Source organism: Anopheles moucheti, chromosome X (genome assembly GCF_943734755.1).
Source record: "Anopheles moucheti chromosome X, idAnoMoucSN_F20_07, whole genome shotgun sequence".
In the NCBI taxonomy this organism is placed as follows: domain Eukaryota; kingdom Metazoa; phylum Arthropoda; class Insecta; order Diptera; family Culicidae; genus Anopheles; species Anopheles moucheti.
In genome coordinates, this window is record NC_069142.1 from 12,666,414 (window position 1) to 12,686,288 (window position 19,875).

Genomic DNA, 19,875 nt, shown 5'->3' on the forward strand with positions numbered 1-19,875 from the left:
AAGCTGAACCTCTCTACAAACCTCAGTGTAAACGTATTCCAAGAAGAGAGAAATGAAGTTGTGTAATTTCACCTCCAAAAAATCGGTTACACAATAATAAAGAAGACATAAAATTTCAAGAATAGTATATCTTCCAAGAAGAAGCCAGAGGAATCACGACTCTAATTAAAAGGTTCCCAAAATATGAAAGATAGTGCGTATTTGATGAAAACCCTTGTCTAGAAAGACTCCGACCGAGAAAGAGCCAAACCGACCGATGATACTAAAATCCAAATATTGAAGTTAACGAAAATGGCGTCGGTTCGGTCTGCGGTGCTTCCGGTTGTTTGAGTTTGTCCGGCTTTGTCGCCTTCGGCACGGGTGACGGTTCACCGAAACCAGACACCAGACTGTCCAAACCGGACGCAAATCCTTCGTCCAGTGGAGCCGCCAGTGTTTTCAGCACGGCCAGCTCTTTCTGCAGTTCGCCAACGGCCTGCTGAGTACCGTTCGTGATGTCACTCCGCAGGTCGCTCAGTGTGTTTGCAAAGCGTGCCGTGACGTTGGACAGTTCGCCCACAACATCAACAGTTGGCAGTGTGGGTACGGCGGGGCTGCTCGCTTCGAAAAGCATTGGCTGCAGATATACATAATCACAACTCAGAGAGGTTTGCTGAACAGAAACGAAATGTTTTTTGGGTGCCATTTGAAAGGAAGTGGACATCCTTGCAGGACGAACAGTACAAAGGTAGCGAGACAATTTTACACCAAGCGGAATCGATCGAAACCGGCCAGTAGGGCTTTTGATAGTGCTGTTGGTGGTGACGGTGCAGGGTACGTACAAACATGACATGGTGGCTTACTACCAACAACGATGGAATACGCGACGAACAATGGGTTCATTGGTGGATGCGGTGCATTTGAGGAGCCTATGCGATCAGGTTAGGTATGCCCGGGACGATGGTTACTTGTGCTCTCCTCTGAACCTAGGACGACGACGCTGAGAAACACGTGGAGGAGCAGTATCGACCGTACCATGATGAGGGGGATTTGAGGGTAAGATGGTAGGTCCTGTGGTCGGAGGGATGTCAGATGAAAGTACTACATGTGGAAGGGTAGATGTATTGCCGGCGATGATGATGATCAGGTCACGTAGAAGGAGCTAGGATGCTGAGAGGGAAGTGTTTTGGTGATCGGGGAGTTCAGTGAAGCAAGCGGATCGAGCGTATAGTGGATGGCGTAGCAAGATGGCGCCACGCCACCCATCACACGGCTCTCCACTAACACACCACCCACACACCTTAGATGAGTGACGTAATAAGACGTGCTTTGAAGTTGACCACTCGTTCACTGGTTTGTGCGATTCGCTGCGAATGAGAAAGAAAAGACAGCGGATTGGGGAACGCGGTTTTGCAGATGAATGGGTACGGTGTGGTTGGGAAGTTTGGTTCGCGGGGGGTGGTAACGCCGCAAAGGAGCCAGCGGAATCGGCTCATCTTACCAGAATCAGATCCTGGATGAGGTTGGAGAGACCGCGGTTGGCCAGCACGAACAGCCGCGTCACCGGTCCGGGAATGCCCTCGGTGTAGCCGTCACCCTTGCCGAGATCGTGATCATCCGGAGAGTGGGCCTTCTCGTCACTTTGCTCTGTGCCCGAGCTGCCCGATACAAGCTACAACGGGAACGGAATCGCAAAGATAAGTAAGCAGAGAGAAAGAGAGAGAGAGAGAAAGAGAGACAATGTAAAATCTGGTTTAGCTAACAGGATTGCTGAATAATAGCGACGGTGTGGTGCGCTTAGTGAACGCAAATGAAGCAATGAGATGTAATAAAAAAGACAGAGAGCAATAGAGATAGATAGAAAGAATGACAGTGAGAGAGAGAGAAAAAAAAATAAAAGGGAGATAACCACAGCGTGCCAATGCAGTATAGGAAGAGTAGGTAGGGGGGGCGCACAAGAAATAGATTAGTAAGAATCTAGTACATGGACGAACAGTGTCGCACGCAGGTAGCAAAACAGATAGCGACCGGAGGAGCAAATGCAGCGGTGTTAATCATAGCAAAACATGACTACTAATTAAACGAAAGCTTCGGTAGAGATACAAACGATTATATGTACAGGTGGTCGGAGCCTAATAAGAACACAGTAATGTTTGTTTGCTAATAAAAATGGCCGCTCGTAGCAGCCACCCTAACGGTGTAGGTCAGGGGAAGTTATCACATTCCAATGAAGGCACGCACACGCAGCCACGTTTATACACATCCTCACACGCGCACACATTGGGCGCACATGCGTATACTAAGAGTCCGAGAGGTCCAATGAGTCAAGGTGATCGATGGGATGGAAGAGTTGTGTAAGTGAATCAGGGAGTTATCCACTAGGTACTAGGTACGGTTACGCATTCGTTCGCTTCCGGTTCCCAGCTGGAACACGTTTACCGCCAGCTCGGTATTGCATTTTTGCATTTTGGTTTTTAGCTTGCGTTGTCCTGCGCGTTGGAGTTGGTTTCGCGTTCGGCGGCAGTGACTTCAGTGGCCTCAATCAGGTTCGGGTAAATTGAAGAATGCTCTCACATCGCACCACTGGACCTGAACGGGCGCTTCGGGGCGTAATCATCTGTCATTTTGTCATCGTTTTGGAGAGGATGTGGGATCGGTACAAGGTTGGAATAAGGATAGTGAATCAAAGGAGTAAATGGATCTTTGGGATTATGGATGTTATGAGATCGAAGGAGTAAAATGATTGTACGAATAGGATGGAAAAGGAAATTAATTTTTCGTGGTTTGTACAAGTAATGGCCTAATGTTTCGGGGATTGTAGTTAGGGAGAGGAATCAAAGAAGAAGGGTAAAGAAAGCAATAAAGCTAGGTTGAATAGGCAGAGAGGGTATTGTGTGCTCGCACTATTAGGGTTATGAGCTCGTAAGATATCTGGAAAACGGAAACGGAGCAGCAAGTTGCTGAGATTATTAGTACGAAATAGCAGAGAAGAGATCGTTCCTGAGCAGTGTGTGTGCTACGAGACATGAATAAAGGGTTCGTCTAGCAGTAGGATCAGCCACCCAGTAGTAAACCGGAAAAAAGATTGCAGTGTTGGTAAGTAAGGGAGAAAAAAAGACAAGGATAACATTAATCGGGAGTGTGTGAACTTTTTGGGTGCGGTGATTGGGAAGAATGTAAAGCAACCATGACAACACTATGACAGAGGATCATTCCACAGAGTGCCGTGCGAGGAAGCATTTTTGTGGAGAAGGTGTAAGGAGAGAAAGAGAGTAAGATAGAGAGAAAAAGAGAATGGAAGCTTGCCACAGGGACAAAGAATCGGAACACAGAGAGCTGAATGCCGGCATATAGGCCAAAACATCTCCACAACCCCTCCAAGGCCTAGTAGAGTCTAAAAAGAGTCAAAACCTGCACAGTGGCGCGCGTTCAGTGAGGTGCGGCGTGTCAGTTAGCAAAGGAGGTGTTGCACAGGATAAGAACCATACTACTTGAAAGGTGCATATTTGTGTGATTGGGCATTGTTGTTAGTATGCATTGGCCTACAACGAGTAAAGGGATAGAAGGGCGATGAAAGATGGCACCGGGAGGTAGAGCTCTTGATGGTCTATTTACAGTGATGATGAGGTGATAGGAGAGAGCCCTTCGATGGTAATCTTCCGGTTCCTAGAACCGAACAACCGGAAGGGAACACCAAGAAAAAAAAATACACATGCAAAGTGAGCACAAATACCGAAAGGATAGGGACTCAAGAGAAAGGGAGATTTGTTGATGGTGGGCTTTGCTTCTTTTTCGTCCAGGAACTTAACAGGAGGGGAATGTGAAACAGGAGGGGGATGTGTTACAGGAGTATGGGAACAGAGGTATATCTTTTGGGGTAGGTAAAGTGGGAACGTTTCATTGTTGGAACGGAGTTGGTTTTTTGGTTTGTTTTGTTCTTTGATGGTATTAATTGAAGGGTCTAATTACCGGAGAGTGGCTATGAGAGGTGGCAGAAGAGGAAGTGGAATGTCCATCGTCATTACTGTCGTCGGTCTCTAGCGCGGTCGTCAGCGATTCGGTGCCGGCCACGACCCGATACACTGTTCCGGCGGCACGTGCGGCACGGTCCGCTGCCCGCTGGTGTTGGAATATGCGAGTGGATGCGTTCAGTTCAGTTTCGGGGTTGCAGGTTGCTATAACTGTTTTTTGCAATTTTTTGGTTTTCGTTCTTTGGCGGGTTTCTATGTTTTTTTTTGTTTTTACTTCATAATGCGACCGATGACCAAGCGGGACGTCAACACCACAGCACCTTTATTTCAAACAAACTCGCCCATCGTTACCATCATCATCGATCTATCGTACTCATTGCGATCGCTCAAGGATCTTATCTTCTCATGTGTGTAAGTGTGTGTATATGTGAGTATTCGTGTGTGTGTATGTGTGTGTAGGTAACATAAATTTAGCAGTCGTGTAGTAGTCACACCCTGTTCGTTCCAGTTCATACTAAAAGCAGTAGTATAAAATTTGCGACGCCTTCCTACGGATAGATGGTGATGCTACGATGGCAGTAGTGGCAGAGAGGTAGTAATAGGTAGTAGTGGTAAGAAAGGAAAAGAAGAGGGGCGGTGGTGGTGCGGTACACTATGCTAGTAGTGCTTCGATGTACGTGCGTGCAGTTGTTGCTGTCTCTCTACTGAGTCTTGAAGTACCTTACGGTTGGGGTCACAATAACCTTTGCTGTGTGTAAAACTTTGAGGTTCAGGTTAGGGGGGGATGAGATACTTGAGATATTGAGACACAGTGAGACACAGAACAGCTAATCAAATCTTCATCAAACAGCTTCACATTAACAAGCGTGCAGGCTGATGTCGAAGTCTTTCTCACCATGCGTGTACAATCTACAAGTCTCAATACCTTGGCGGTTTGTACTACCAACATCCTGAATGAGGTTTCTGCATGAGAATGTGTCGTGTAACGCAGTGTTACACGGTTACGGGAGGTACTCAGATACGAAGTCATGTATGGCGTATTACCGCTGGGTACTTACACGAATGATATCGAACAGGAAGTTACCGGAACCGCCGCCGCCGCCGCTGCTACCTCCGAAGGACAGGAATCTGATCAGCAAAGAGTGGGAGTGAGAGAGAGAAAGAAAGGTTAGTATCAGCAGACGTTACCAGAGTGCCCCGCATATCCTCATACCTCTTGTTGCGATCTTCATCGTTACCCTCGGAGTCAAGCGTTAGCTCATCCAGGCTGGAGCTGTTGGCGGACGACTCGGCAGTGTTCTGGTCGTTGGACGAGGCGGCCTTCTCCTCGCTGGTGGCGCGGGCTACTCGGATCGCATTCAGCGTATCGCTCAGACCGGCCAGATCGAGCGTCTCGAGCGTGTTGGCATTATCGTCGGTCGTGATCTGCATTTCATCGCAACACACCGCGCAAAACAAAAACACACACACACACGCACACACACACACACATCCACGTGAACGTTCGATGAGTGTGTGTGTTGGGTTTGTATTTTGTGTTTGTTTAGGATGAAGGAGAACAAAAGGATTGCGCCGTACAGTTTTGCCCGATGATGGTGAGTATGATGAGGGTACGGTTGGATGTTTTAGTTCGATGGTGGTTGAGATAATGTTCATTGAGTAGTTTTGTTTTGTGGGAGGGTGGATTTTTCGGTTTCGGGGTTTTTAGCGTGTAGCACCGAGTTGATGTTGGGGCACGAATCGAATCCCGCCGGGGGGTTTTTTTTTGTTCCATGACGCGCAAATAACGCAAACAGTACACACGCACACAGCGTCACGACACGATGGAAGAGATGAAGAGATGGAATGGCGTTAATGGTGGGCATTTGATAGTTTTATATGTTTGTATGCGAAAACAAAAACGCAAGCAGCTGAGGTACGGTTTACTAAATAGTAGCTTCGGTATATATATATTTTTTGTAAGGTTCAGTGTATCATTGCTCTACCCCGTTTTGTGCGAACTAGTAAGCAGTTCGCATTTCTAGCAATCCTAGATATATATAAATATATATTCGCTACTAAAGAATGCCGGCAATGGCCAACTACTAACAACTACGATGTTTGGAAGGGTGATCATGAATTCGTAAAACAGATTAGTCAAATAGAATCTCAGATTAGAACGGTCTATAAAGGAATGCGGTACAGAGAGAAAGAGAGAGTGTGTGTGTACAGAGAGATAGGATATGTTGATCAGGAGTATAGAGCATTGCAAGTAGTTCGGTGAGGTAATGGTGGTTGCAAAGAAGGAAGAAAAACAAAACACTCAAGTGCAAAATAGTAGAAAATAGCGTGATAGATACAAGAACACGTGAAGAAAAGGGAGTGTAATAGGAGTGTACTTGTTACAGTTGTACGGCCATAGTGCGGTCAACGTTTTGGTTGACGGAACGTCATACCAGAGACTGATCGTAGATAGTAACCAACACCACCCGTAGTACGTTTCACACTCATGCTGTCATAACCGTCCGGGGTTTGGATGATGGATGTTGGTGACAGGTGCGCTGATAGAAGCGGTACGCGAGAAACAAAACAAAACACTACCTCGCAAGGTCTCATCTACAGAGATGCACTACGGATGATGCAGATGGGAGAGCCGATGAGAGAGAAAGTAGTGGCAGAGCAATGGAAAGAACGAATGCGAGAGAGGCAGGATGACAGGATGGGTGAAAGGGATGGTTGTCGAACAGTAGCCAAAACGAAAAGAGAAGAACGATCGTATGGTATGAGGTGATAAAGGCATGAATAGAGCAAAACACGTCCTGGAGAGCGATGAACCTTAGCCTAAAAATGGATCCATTATCTTATATCGATCGAAGCTGTGTGTGTAGGTTGAGATAGAGAGAAAGATACAAAAGAGAGTGAGAAAAAAAAGGAAAGATAGAAGAAAGGAACGGCTGTAGCGCACACTCTACACGCTGAACGGAACACGGTAGAGGTGTTGAAGAGCATTCACTACCAGTTGGAGTTATACTAGCGTTATTACAGTAGGCCACTTAATCCATTGCGCCTAGTACTGCTGTTCGGCCCTGTACTGTTCGAACTGCAATCGAGCTCGCTTGGCACTGTCCCTGTGGACCGCTGGAATTCGAACTCAACGCGCAACCCGGATGCGCTCGCATTGATACAGAGGGATACAGAGTGGCTTAATAGTAGGCGCTGTTAGGGTTCGAGAATGGAGATAGCGATAGGGACAGAAGGGAAGAGCCATCGAGCAGTAGGTGCCCGCTAAATGATTCTACGTATACGTTTACTGTTTCGCAATGGGGATGGGATGGGACCGTCCATTGTTGGAGGCTCTTCCCTCGTTTGCCCGCACTCATACCAGGTTGGTTTCGGTCGCGCTGGTCGTTGGGTTTAGCGACGTCGTGGTAGCCGCGTCTGGCGCACCGGTGCTCGTCTCACCGAACTGCCCAGCGGCTAACAGATCGATCCGCTCGTTGGCCGGTTCCGTCGCCGTCGCCGTGACGGTGGCCCGCTTCCGCACCTCGTTCTTGTCGTCGTCCGCGCCGAGCCGCAGGGACGGTGCACCGGTCGTACCCTTGTCATCGTCATCGTCGTCCGACGGTGGGAAGGTCGGTAGGGAGATGCTCACCTTCGGTTTGCCGTCCTTGCCGCTGTCCGCGCTGTCATCGTCGTCGTCGAAGTCGAAATCGTCATCATCGTCGGAGCTGGAGCCGCGATTGTTGTCGGTACCGCCGGCCCCACCACCGCTCAGGCCGAGCCCGCTGCGGAGCAGTATCGGACCGATCGTGCGGAACAGGTAGGACGTGATCATCTGTATCTTTTGGTCCAGAATCTAAACACCCAGGCACCCGGCGGCAGCGTGTAGGAAGGCAGTGGTTGTGACTTAATTACTTTGTTCGCTTGCTATAGGGCCGTGCGTTCCGTCCCTCTGTTTCGAACCGGATCGTTTTAGATGTTTTTTTTTTTTGGTTTGATTATCTCCTCAATCCCGAAGTCTTGTACAGGCGACTTATTTGTTGTGAAATTTGACAAAACATTGTATATGGAACTACATGGAACCGGAATGAAATGTCTCTTGTGTGTGTTTTTGGAGTATAGCCTGAGCCTTGCTGTTTTGGTTTTCAAAAGTGAATGTAGAAGATTAAGCAGTACAGCAGTAGTAGCAAACCCCTCGAAGTGTCGGGGAGTACAGGGTTTCTGGCTTGCGCGTACACACAAGTCGAAAGTATAACCATAGAAAGACATGAGACCGTAGCCGGTGTGACCGGTTGACAGGCAACCCGACAGGAAGAGTTCTTGCCAGAGAAACTAGAGTGACTCGGTCAGGGGTTGGATGCGCTGGTATTGAACTGGATGATGGGCGTATGAGAAGATGATTAGAATACCTTGGTGAGTGATGGAAATGCTGCGAGATGATGCTCATAGTACTCCCTATCGGTTCGATGATGTATGTGGATGTACGCTGCCCCTTATTGTAGGGCGTCCACCAGAAGATGACACAGTGATGATCATGATTTGACACCCGTACTGCGGTTGACGAATGAGGAGTGAACGTAAATGAGCTTGGCATGGCCGGTACATGAATGAAGCGTGGCGTGAGTGGTAGGTTGAGGAGCTCGCCGGATCTTCTGGACATTGGAAGACGCTAACGTTCCGCAACGGCAGGTGACTTATCTATCGCTCCCAACTATGTCAAGTCACACGCCTTCTGTGTGTGTCCGTGGCCCGGCACCGGCACCACAAGTCGGAGAAGGTCCCAGCCGAGGACTCGAGAATTGGGCCACGCGCAATATGCCGCCGGGGTCTGCCCACCCAGCCCAAGAGCGCCGATCACTGGCTGGCGTGTGTGTTGGTTGACAACCGCAGCGACTGAGGGGGGCGACTAGGTGACCGAGCCGGTTCCATCCGCAGGCGAACAACAAAAAAAAAAAAACGACCCACCAAAGTGTGACGCCCGTGCGCCTCTCTCAAGGGGTCGGGAACGGGGGGAGGGGTGAGAGGGGGGAGAGGTTAAGCCGATTGGTGGACTTTAAAAATGAAAGTAGTTTTACTACTGCAACGCCGCCCCGTTGACGCCACACGGTATCGCTCTGCGTGCGTGTGTCCGACTGGCTTGGAGCGACTGCTCCGTCGCTCGTTTCCGATACGGTGGACTTCTCCAATGAAGTTGCTGTCCTTCGAAAGAAGACTACTGCGAACTGCTGGTGGAGGTGATGGTGCAGGTGGAAGGTTTGATGTTTGGTGTATCACACCACCCCAGCACAACAACAAAAAGACAACATAGAAAAGAAAAACGATTCGAAGGCAAGAAAGAAAAAAAAACACACACACACACAAACTGGTGCATGCACGGGGGAGGGAAAAACCCACCCTTCACGATAATAAGATTGATCTCGAACTCTGTTGTGGATTGCTTGCATACGTTCGTCTACATCCAATCCTGCAACAACCCTTCCGCCCGGTGTTGCTTGCGCTTGCTGTACGAATTTAACACCACCCCGGTATGGAAGCCAACCTTCTTCTAGCGCTGAAGTTGATGGGATGCTACCCACTCCCATCAGTGCGGTGCGCAACGTCTTAAATGTCCGGAGACGATGTGAAACAGACCTCAGGTGGTTTCCCCGTGCCGTGGAGTGACGGAAGCGGCTGACTGACCATAAAACGCCAACAGGAAACACCGAAACAGTAACTCCCGGCCCCGTGCGGTTCTCGGGTGTTGCGAATACGATCCTGCTTTTCCGCAAAACCGCAAGCCCCGACCGTCTAGACGAATGCCTTGGATGTCTTTTTTGGTTTGTCGATTGTTTGGAGTATTGGTAACGATTTTGCCCGAGAGTTCGATTCGTTTTGCAGCCATTTTTTAAAATGGCGCCGAAAGCCTTATGAATTCTGAAAAAAAAACAACTCTCCAAGAAAACGATGCTGGAGCTGTGGAACCGTATCCACAAACCGGGAGATGAGGGTGCACAGTTAATAGGAAAGAGGAGGCGAAGCATCACACGACAGGATCCAGGCAACATCCGGGGCACGAATGTTCGCGAGCTTGAAGTTGGGCTTAATGTCCCGGTCAGGGGTGGAAGTGGTGGAAGTGCACGGGGCCCGACAACATGAGTGTGGTTGGGTGGGTGGTTTTTGTTATTTTTTTTTCTTCTTCTATTTGTTTTGGGTGACGGTGAGGGTGACGGATGCATTCATGAAGATATGAGCGGCTTAATAATGGGTGAAATTAGCTTTGCATAAACAATTTTCAAGTACTTCCCATCCGAGTTGGGCGAACCGTGGTGATTGGGAAGGGGGAGGGAAGAGATGGGTGGATACAACAGAAGCAAGAGTACTTGTACTGATACATATGATTGCCATTTGGGATGCTCAGTGGAGTAAGGGTGATCGTTGGATGGTGTGTGTTTTGGGATTGGGAAACTCTCGGGATTTTTCGGGATGTCTTTCTCGGGAAGCGGGAGAAAGAAGAGTCGTGTATGTCTGAGAAGTGCAGGGGGTATATACTTCTTCAATTTGGCTAAGGCTATTCAAATTGCTTTACGAATTACTTGCCGACCAAGACGGGTGGCACGTTGTTTTGTCTAGCTGGAATGAATTCATTCAGTCCTCGCTGAGTGAGGAGTGCAAATTCTTTACCGAGATGATACCTAATGATAATGTCTTCGTGTGCGTATATGTGAATTCGCGTGTAAACGAACGAGCGTGATTGCTTTCATACCTGAGAGAGCGTTGGGAAGAGTTCCCGCAGGATGCCGATCGTGCGCTTGTTGCGTTCGTTGATTTTCTGATCCTCCGAGTTGACTAGGGTAATTACGTCCAGCTCCTGAAATTTGGGGTGAAAATGTAAAGAGTTGTTGTTATTAGCCAAGTAGTGATGGGTTACGATCGCTACTCTTTTCGTACGCCATATTACATCATTCCCTTTTGGAATACGCATTCGTACGCGGGATATTCCCATTCGTCACACACCATGCTTCATAAGCTCCTATTTTTTTTTTTTTTGACAGTCTTCACTCGACCGCCGACGACGACGGATTTTTAATGTGCCTTATGTGACATAACTCACCATCGGGCATCGCAGCCAAATTGTTACGAGCAAACCATCCCCTCCCCCTCCCAACTCCCCCCCCCCCCCCCCCACCCCTCAAAAGATGACCGCCGCGAAAAGACAAATGGACGGTGGACGAATGCGCCGTGAAGGCTTTCAGGAATGCAACTGTTTGGAATAGTAATTAATTTGCCCTCGGTGCTGTCATAAACAACCCCGCTGGTAACCCTTTTTTTCTGCTGTTGTGTTTACCGATGGTGACGGCCGAAACCGCGTGCCGATTCTTGACATCATCGTTAAAAAATCGACCCAAAACGACAGCTAACTGCCCGAAAGAAAGCGAGAGCTGGCGGTAGAATGGGGGTTGCGCATGGCACTCGCAGGATTTTACCGGGCAACGCCAGGGTTTGGAGTGGATTATGCACGCTAGCGGTTGGGCCCCGGCTAATGGGTTCGCCCATAAACACCGGAAAGAAAATAGGTCGCCATGTACGCGCTACGATCGTTGGAAAAGTGGACGAAGGTGGCCCGGTTTTCGGAGTCGCCGCTAAAAACCTCGAATCATCTGCCCTCTCGAACGTGAGAGGATCAGGATGCAACACAGCCCAAAAGGAAAGAGAGAAGAAAAAAAACTATTGAGGTTTGGCTTTTCACTTTCGTTTGAGACGCCTGCCAAAGCCCCTGACACCGTGTTACGCCGCGGTTGGCCCACTTTCTTTTATCGCTTTGCGGTGCTCTTTCGCGCCATCTCGTTTGTGTGCGTTATGAAATTGGTTACGAAGACGCGGGCAACAACGGTGCCGTACCTTCCGAAACCATTCGCCCGCCATCCATTTGCTAATATGTATCTTATCATGGGAGGGTTGTGTGTTTATTTTTTGTTTCTTTGCTGGTTGTGGAAGGATAACACCCAAATACATCATAGTTACGTACTAGTGCTTATGCACAACTGTAGCTTCAAACAAAACAAAGCAAAAAAAAACACCTCCAATTGACCTTTTCGAAATGAAGAAATAGGCGAAAGAGAGATAGGAAGAGCATGGCATGTATAATCGCGTTTATAAGTGTGTGTTGAAGTGTGCTGCACGTTGTATTACCGAGGAAATAATAGGAGATCGTCATGTCCGATCAGAAATAAGAGCCAAAACCACCCTGTTCGCTGTTGTTTAATTTATGGTAAGGTTGTTGAGGTTAGGAGGCTTTACGGGGTGACCGTTTAGTAGTTTTGAGAAACGGTGCAGACTGATAAGATTAATGGATGACAGCGGCTCGAGTGAATGGTTTTAGGAGCGATTGGGTCACTACTTTTTGACAGCCCCTCCATCTCTCTCTCTTTCGCTCTCTTTCGCTCATGCATTTAGTTTGTAAATCGCAGCAACTTAAAGTGAACTTTACCGATTTGAATAATGGAAAGCGTTTTAACGTTAGTAGCAGAGGCAGAGGGCAGATGTCTACATCCAGCACATCGAACACGAATGCAATGCTGCTGCCCGTCACGCCAACCAAGGTTAGCGCCAGCGTGCGATGCAAATGTCACAATTTGGATCAACCGTTCGTTAACCATAACGTCCTTCGGCCACCCGTTTACCTTTTTGTCGATTTCCAATCGAAACAGAAAGATTGGCACCTAATAAAGTAACAGTGCCCCCCCCTGCTTAATATATCGGATGCTCCCGTTGATGCACGGGGGCCGAACATTCCGGCACTTAATGTGCGCCGATTAATAGTAGCCACGAACGGCTGTGTACGTGCGTGAGATGAGATCATAAGATCAGATGGTGCTGGGCACGCGCCCGCACTATAACTCGCGACCTTCGACGTGTTGGTGATGCGTGCACCGCGTCTGCCCTCGGCTGTGGTCAGTTCCCAGCATTGTTAGACGGCGGACGCACGTGCACACAGCAGCGCGAGAGCATCTTCAATGTGCGTTTGTGTACGCTTCTTCCTCTCGTCCCTTCCCTCCCCATCCGTTTTCCTTACGCAAAAGGGGTGCGTGAGGGGTGAGAGGGAGGGGCAGGGAGTGATTGCGATTCGAAAGAGTTTCACCTCCACCTCTCGCGCGGGACCGAAATGTGAAGGACTTGCTTCACCCCCTTTGCATGGGGTGGCTTTTGTTGTTGTTGTTGTTGCTGTTGTTGATGCTTCCCCATGCGCACTCCATTTTGTTTGACTGCTTGTATGTAGCTGCTGAATGAAAAATGAAGTTGCTCACCAGTGATTTATTGGTTTGGAAGTGGTGAAAGATTTTTTGGTTTATTGAAGTCATGTACTGCAACAACTTCAACTTCAAGAATTACGAGTGGCTTAGAAGTGGTGAAAGGTTTTTGGGGATATTGAAGTTATGTACTGCAACAACTTCAACTTCAACCCGATTTCGTGTAGATTAGAAGAGGTGAAAGATTTGAGGGGTTTTAAAGTCGCAAAACGTACTTCGACGACTTCAACTTCAAGAATTTCGTCTAAAAAAGCTTTGGGTTTTTGAAGTCGCGAAACGTACTGCAACTTCATCAACTGCAAGTATATCCTGCTGAGAGCTATTCTAAAATAAAGGTCGACTACAAAATAGGCAAGTCAAGCCAATTCCTTTTCCATTAAGCAGGAAGAAGCAAAAAATACATCTATAAAACTTGACAATTTTGAAGTTTAAAATTCCGCGTAATAATTATTAATTCGCCATCGTGTTTTGTCTTCACGTCCTTCACGTATATAGACGACGGATCAATAATGGTGTTCCGATTAATTAAACATCCGCAATAGATCAAAAGGCTCGAGCAAAGCTCATTTCCTCGTTTCGTGCGCGATCTGCAGGTGGGGTCTGTTGATAGCGATTGGCCGCTGAAGTTCCCAGTGCCCAAAAAAACCATTGGCACTCTAATACGGTCGCCATGGAAAACCTGCCTGATTTGCATGCTGTGATAATTGGATGCATTTGTTCGATAATTTCAAAATTGGACACGCAACCTTCAGCTTCAATTTCAACGACGTCCTTCCATGGGGTGTATAATTTGTTTTCTACATGGTGCTGCGCGCACACAAACAGAGCACACACTGGAGCTGCTTAGACAAAACACCGCTCGCACGCAACCAACCTGTTGAAACCTGGTTTTCGGCATTCGAGTTTTGGATCGATTTGTAAATCCTTTTTCGTACGCATCGCCCTCCAAGTGTGTGCCGTTTGTTTGTGTCTTTGGTTGTCTTCCGTTTACATAGAGAGGCGGTTTCTTTGTGCGGTTTGCTTACCTTATCGCCGTCGAGTGGGATCTTCATCAGCTCGATGTCTGTCTTTGGTTGTGCCGCCGGTTCCGGTGCTGGGTCCGGGTTGGCCGATGGCACCGGTACGCCTAACGTCAGCGCCAGGGCACTGCATATCACAGCCGTCGCTAGTAAGAACTTCATTATGCTGTTTGCTGATTTTGCTGCCTGCTGTTTGCTGCTACTGCTGTGAAAGGGAGAGTTCGTGGGAAGAGACGCGTACACACGCAGACAAACACGTATTAATGATTGGCTCAAACATTGACGTCAATCGAGGTCGTCGGTGGACATTTGATCAGAATGTTTTCGGAATATAAATTAAAAAAACGAAACCAAAAATGAAAAAAAAACGAACGAGTGAAATTAAAACCACCGGGTGGCTTTGCTGAAAAGGGGCTTTGCCAGCCGTCGACCGGCACAAGGACGCCCTGTTTCTGTACTGTTGCACCGCGCGCGTGTAAAAGGGACACCGGTCCGGATGTGGCGATTTTTCCCTTTTTCCTTTCTAAAAAAAACCCCAAACTCCCTTTTCTGCCCTGCAACGCGTAACACCCCGCGTCGTCACGCGTGCTTATTGGGCGGTAAAAAAGAGCCAGCAGAACCGATTTCCTCCCGCTCGCGTTTGGTTGGTGATTGGAAATTCGAGTTCGTGCCTTGTTGCCATTTCATTTGCTATGCATATGCGTCGCGTTGTAAAGCGCGCTAGCCGTTTTGGGGCGTGGGGTGACCATTATGCAGCTCAGACATAAACACACACAGAGCCAGACGGGGGGGGCTGTGAAAGCCCGACACTAATTGATCGAGTGAGGGTCGCACAGCGAAGGATTACGTGTTGCTACCGCACGGTAAAGTGGTCTATTTTGTTGCAGCAGTTTATTTTTGGAAGCAGTAATTGTTGAAGATTAATTGTAATCATTCGAGATTACATTTTACTATCTCTCTCCCTCGTGTGCTCTACATTTTCGATCTACTTGCCTTTGTTGCCCTTTCCCATGAAATTTGCCTGAAAGTATATCAACTCCCTTTTCTTGTTTTGTACGAACGGCGAGAACCACGAAAACGGAAACCACGGACCGTTCACTTAAAAATCCGACTCCTCAATGCCATCGCACAGCGAACCAGTCTTGTGACCTGCCCGTAGCCCGGGAACCGGACCGGAGCGGTAAAGATGCAAAGCGTGTTTGATTTTCCCGCCGGGTTCGGGGCCGTACGAAAAGTGAACGCAATTCCCGATACAGGAAGTGTGATCCGACCGGGCGATAAGGGTGGCACGTTATGTGACAACGACCTCAGCGACGGTGCGGTGCAGCGCGCTGAAGGACGAAAGCGATAATGCCATCGTATGCGGCTGCCCCCAAACTCCGGCCGAGAACAAAGCAAGCGTCCCGACGTCCCGACCAAAAGCAGACCGCCCCGTACGTAGGCGTCCTCCAAAACAGGCCACCGTTTGTGGGCCGTTTTCGAAAGGGAAGCATTTGCCTTACGGGTTACGTTCAAGGATGCCTAGAGCAATCCTTCCAGCGACGTCAAGAGGGGCAGGGAAGTGCAATAAAAATAAAAACAAAAATAAAAACAAAAACCAAACAAACCACAAACAAATAGCAAGGTTCGTCGCTTTTGTTCCGTAGGTCGCGCGTTGAAGTCTTTTGTTTCACACTACGGAAATCAACGATTTATCGATGGATTTAGCTCGGAAAGGTGTAGCCAGATGCTGTTTCAAAGTGTTTCAAATATTTTTAAGTGTTAAAAGGGTAAAATTTAACACATAGTAAAACAAAAATGCAATGAATCAGACAATTGATTTTGTCTGGAATTTCCCATCGTTTGGAATTTGGTTACGTAATACCATTATACCTTCATTCCGACTACTCAGGAGACGGTGAAAGTCCTTCACCAGCATATTCCTTATACTAACACACATATGTAGAGGTACTCAAATACAATCGGTGCTGAGTAATTGTGCAGCAATATGATCTCCCGAGCAGTTGCCAACGCCCGGCTGTATCTACGTGTCTGCTTGCGCTGTGAGTGTCTTGTACCAAGTGTTGCGATGCTTTTATCCCTACCCATCTCCCTCTGCCCCCCCTTCACACATTTCATTGTATTGTACTTCCTTCCCTTCACCCGTATCGGTGTACCGGGCCGGGTCGTAAAGGTTGCCAAGTGAAAGCAACCGGGAGAGTACCCTTTTGGTGACGGCGAGTCAATTTTTCGCCGTTGTTTTGTTATGCTGCTCAAGGCAACAAAAGGTGCGAAGTGTGCAGTCACCGGGAAAGGGATATCGATCGGTTTGCACAAATTATGCACAATGACGCACGGACTTGTATGGCTTCGATTCCTACAAAGAAAAAAAATATGATCACAAAGCAGTGACGAAGCACGGGCTGATTTTAATTATCATATTTTCGGACACGCCAGCTGATTAGCGTATCGTGTGCATTACCCAGGGACGCCCGCAACGTAACGCACATGCGAAGGCGAAGGTGCTAACCAATCTGGAGGTCACCCCGAAAGGTGAATAATGATCATCAACAAGCAAGAATTTTGTGTGTGTGTGTGTGTGTGTGTGTGTGTGTGTGTGTGTGTGTGTTTTTCACTCCTCCGCGAATAAAACATTCACAACGCGTTCGATTTTCAACCGTATTCGGAAAGGGTGATAAAATGTGGGGTTGGAAAAAGTGCAAAGGTGCTGCAACAATGCGCTGCAGCCACGTGGAGCTAAACCGTCCTGCGCTGGGGAAAGGAAAGTTAAAACGCGGCACACACACACACACAAAAACACACACACACTTTCGTTCGGGTGGGGGTGTTACAAGCCGAATCTAATCCGATCTCTCGCACGGTTGTGATCGCTGGTCCGTGTCGGTGTGCGCCCGGGTTTGGTGTTACTCAATCGAACGGCGCGTGCACTGGGAGGATCGTGACACAGACTGGGGCTGGGGCTTTTTTTTGCTTGTTGTTGGAAGTCCAACAGTTTGTGTGTGTGTATGTGTGTGTTTGTCACCAATCTCTTCCTTGCCCGTATCAAGGAATGTAGCGGGAATAAGAGAAAATGAATGTCACACACCATCGACCGGGAGTGTTTTAATTTAACAAAACACACCAACCATTTGATCCCGCTGAGTCACCGACCCTGTTCCAGCGCTTTCCGGGAGTGAGCAAAAAAAGAAAATAAGGGATAGGGGTGGGTGGAAGTGGAAGTGGGGGGTGGTCACAAAATACACGTCCAGACCCAGTGTCCGGTTGGGTAAGATCAAGCCGAGGCAAGCTTCGGGGCGACCTTGATGTGTGTGCGACTGGTTGGACGCCCGGTTTCCGATGGCGTAATCTAGGACCGCACCACAAAACACAGACACAAACACATAGTGAGACAAAACACAGATACACACGCGCGCGCGCGCGCGCTCACACACTGCTGGGTGGATTACACTTTTCCTCTCACTTGGCACATCCAAGGCGGTACCGCCGATCCAGTCCAAGTACAGCCTGCGACGGACGTTACGTGAGCATGCGCGGACGCGTCTCGAAGTTGAGATCCGCTGCATGGATGTCACCGGTGCAAAAGCTCCCCCCCCCCCCTCCCTTCCCTTCTGTGCCCTTCCCCGCGCTGTGTCCACGCTCTGCGGTACGGTGTCACTTTCCCTTTGTGTGCGGACGCTGCTGGGAAAAAAGCGGAAACGAACGAGCGAAGGAAGCGTTGTTGTTGTTGTTGTTGTTGTTGTTGAACTTTCCTGCTTCTTCTTCTTCTTCTTCTTCTTCTTCTTCTTGTGGCTACCTTTTTTTTCCCCATCCCGGTCTCCTTTTTCCCTCCTTCCCTTGGTTTCCCCATGCCCACAAAAGAGGGGGACCCTCTTCCATCCTGCCACGACGAAGGGGTATGACAGATGATGGGTGGCGCCTCCATAAAGATTGTGGCGTGGCGTTGCGTTGTGTGTGTGTGTGCACACCCTTTTTTCCTTCAATGCTTCAATGCGAAACTGCACTGCACTACACTTCGTAACGAAAAACCAAAAACCAAAATCGCCAGAAAAAGAAAATGCTCAGCCCAGGATTAAGGGGAGGTGATGGTCACGGCTTGTTTGTGTGTGTGTGTGTGTGACAGTGTGCAGGGGAAGGGAGGATAAAGCTACCACTGACTGGGTGCAGGCTGGTGCTGCTGTTGCGTTCGTTGTCTTGAGTGCACTGTTGGCTGCACTGTGACTGCACCGACCGTTCTCGGCGTTCGATCCTCACGCTTTGCAACTGCGCGCTGGTGGTAGTGGTACTGAGACCGTACCGTTTCCCCCCCCTCCCCTCCCCCCCCCCCTGGGGTGGGAGGTGATAAAAAATACCGTCACACACAACACCACTCGCTCCCTGTCCCTGTCCCTTTCGCGCGATCCCTCCCTCACGGTTGGTTCGAAAAACGGAACGCAAAATGGGCGCCCTCGGAAAAAACAAAACCAAAATTAAATAGATAACAAAAATTCACTCACGGCGTATTAAGACACCAAAATTACGACAATTATTACAACCGAACTGGAAACACCGAACAGAAACAAAACAAAACAAACAACAACGAACAAACTGGTCTTGAACTTTCTGGCGCGCCACGCAAGAAGCACACACCGTATCGGGCACGGGGTTTTTGGGGTTGATAGCTGGGCAGGGTAGCGAGAACCTGCTGCTGATGTTGCTGGTGTGCTACTACTGCCGGGGCAGGCTTGTTGAGTGCTTTGCCGCTGATGGTTAAGATATGGCCGTGCGGTGCCGAGTGCGCGCCGTTTTTACTACACACCTTGTGGGGGGTTTTTCTATCTTGTTTTTGTGTTGAGTTTTGTTTCGTTTTTTTTTTTTGTTGTGATGACTGAGACCCGAGCCGCTAACCGTACTCGCCAGCACGTCGATATCGAATGTTGGCTGCGAATGCAAAACGTCCGAAAATAATAGTTTTGTAAACACACGAACGCACCACTATATAGGTATAGTTTCGACCGGTGCGATTGTAGTGTGGCTTCGGGTCCACATTCGGGCACCGTTCGGTACCGTTCGCGGCCACCACCAGCGGGGCGGGGATGCTGTTTGCCTCCCCAGGGCCGGTGCCGATCCGTTGGCACCTTCTCCGATCACCCTTCTCCAACAACCAACCCCCCCCCCCCCCCTTCTCCCTCCCCCTTCCACCCCCTCCACCATGCCACGATCCACGGTAGGGAGGGAGGGTGCAAAGTGTGCAAGTGAGCCAACGCTTTGCGTGCGAAAAGGGAGAAGGAAACATCAACCGTGGTGAAGCGACGAACGTACACAGTTTTCCACCATACACAGTCCTGTCCAGTCCGTTTCGTGCATGTGGTGGGATCGTACATATTCACCACCACCTCACCATGTGTTTCCCCATTATTTGTTTCCCCTTTTCAATCCTCTACCCCCCTCCCCCTTCGCTTCTCACCCCCTCCCATCCTTCCACCCCTCCGCAACACTTTCATCATACCAGCTGGGCATGATCGGTGATTGAATTTGGGGAGGGGTGAGGGGGGAGGAGGGAGGGTTGTTTTACTTGAGTTTTCTATTATCACCATCAAACATCATCCCCTTGCCACCCCCCCCCCCCCCCCTCCTTTCATCTACTTCATTGCGCCATTGATC

The 19,875-nt window shown here is 48.8% G+C and overlaps 1 protein-coding gene across 1 annotated transcript; it reads right to left on the reverse strand.

Moving 5' to 3' along the window:
• Positions 1 to 87: 87 nt before the first annotated feature.
• LOC128306863 (uncharacterized) lies at positions 88 to 19,138 on the reverse strand. Its single transcript, XM_053044493.1, has 8 exons — positions 19,031 to 19,138; positions 14,242 to 14,440; positions 10,672 to 10,776; positions 7,312 to 7,785; positions 5,164 to 5,375; positions 5,009 to 5,078; positions 1,481 to 1,651; positions 88 to 616 (listed from the first exon to the last, which is right to left on the reverse strand). Exons 2-8 carry the CDS (start codon positions 14,395 to 14,397, stop codon positions 263 to 265), a joined length of 1,542 nt encoding a protein of 513 aa, XP_052900453.1. The 5' UTR covers positions 14,398 to 14,440; positions 19,031 to 19,138; the 3' UTR covers positions 88 to 262.
• Between the last annotated feature and the right edge of the window lie 737 nt (positions 19,139 to 19,875).

Bases quoted from the DNA above. Each gene is read 5' to 3' on its own strand.
- LOC128306863 (XM_053044493.1), bottom strand. From the start codon at position 14,397: ATGAAGTTCTTACTAGCGACGGCTGTGATATGCAGTGCCCTGGCGCTG. The intron at 5,376-7,311 runs GTATGAGTGCGG...GATGAAATGCAG, and splicing joins GCGCGACCGAAACCAACCTG to ATCACGACCGACGATAATGC. The intron at 5,079-5,163 runs GTATGAGGATAT...TTTGCTGATCAG, and splicing joins GATGAAGATCGCAACAAGAG to ATTCCTGTCCTTCGGAGGTA.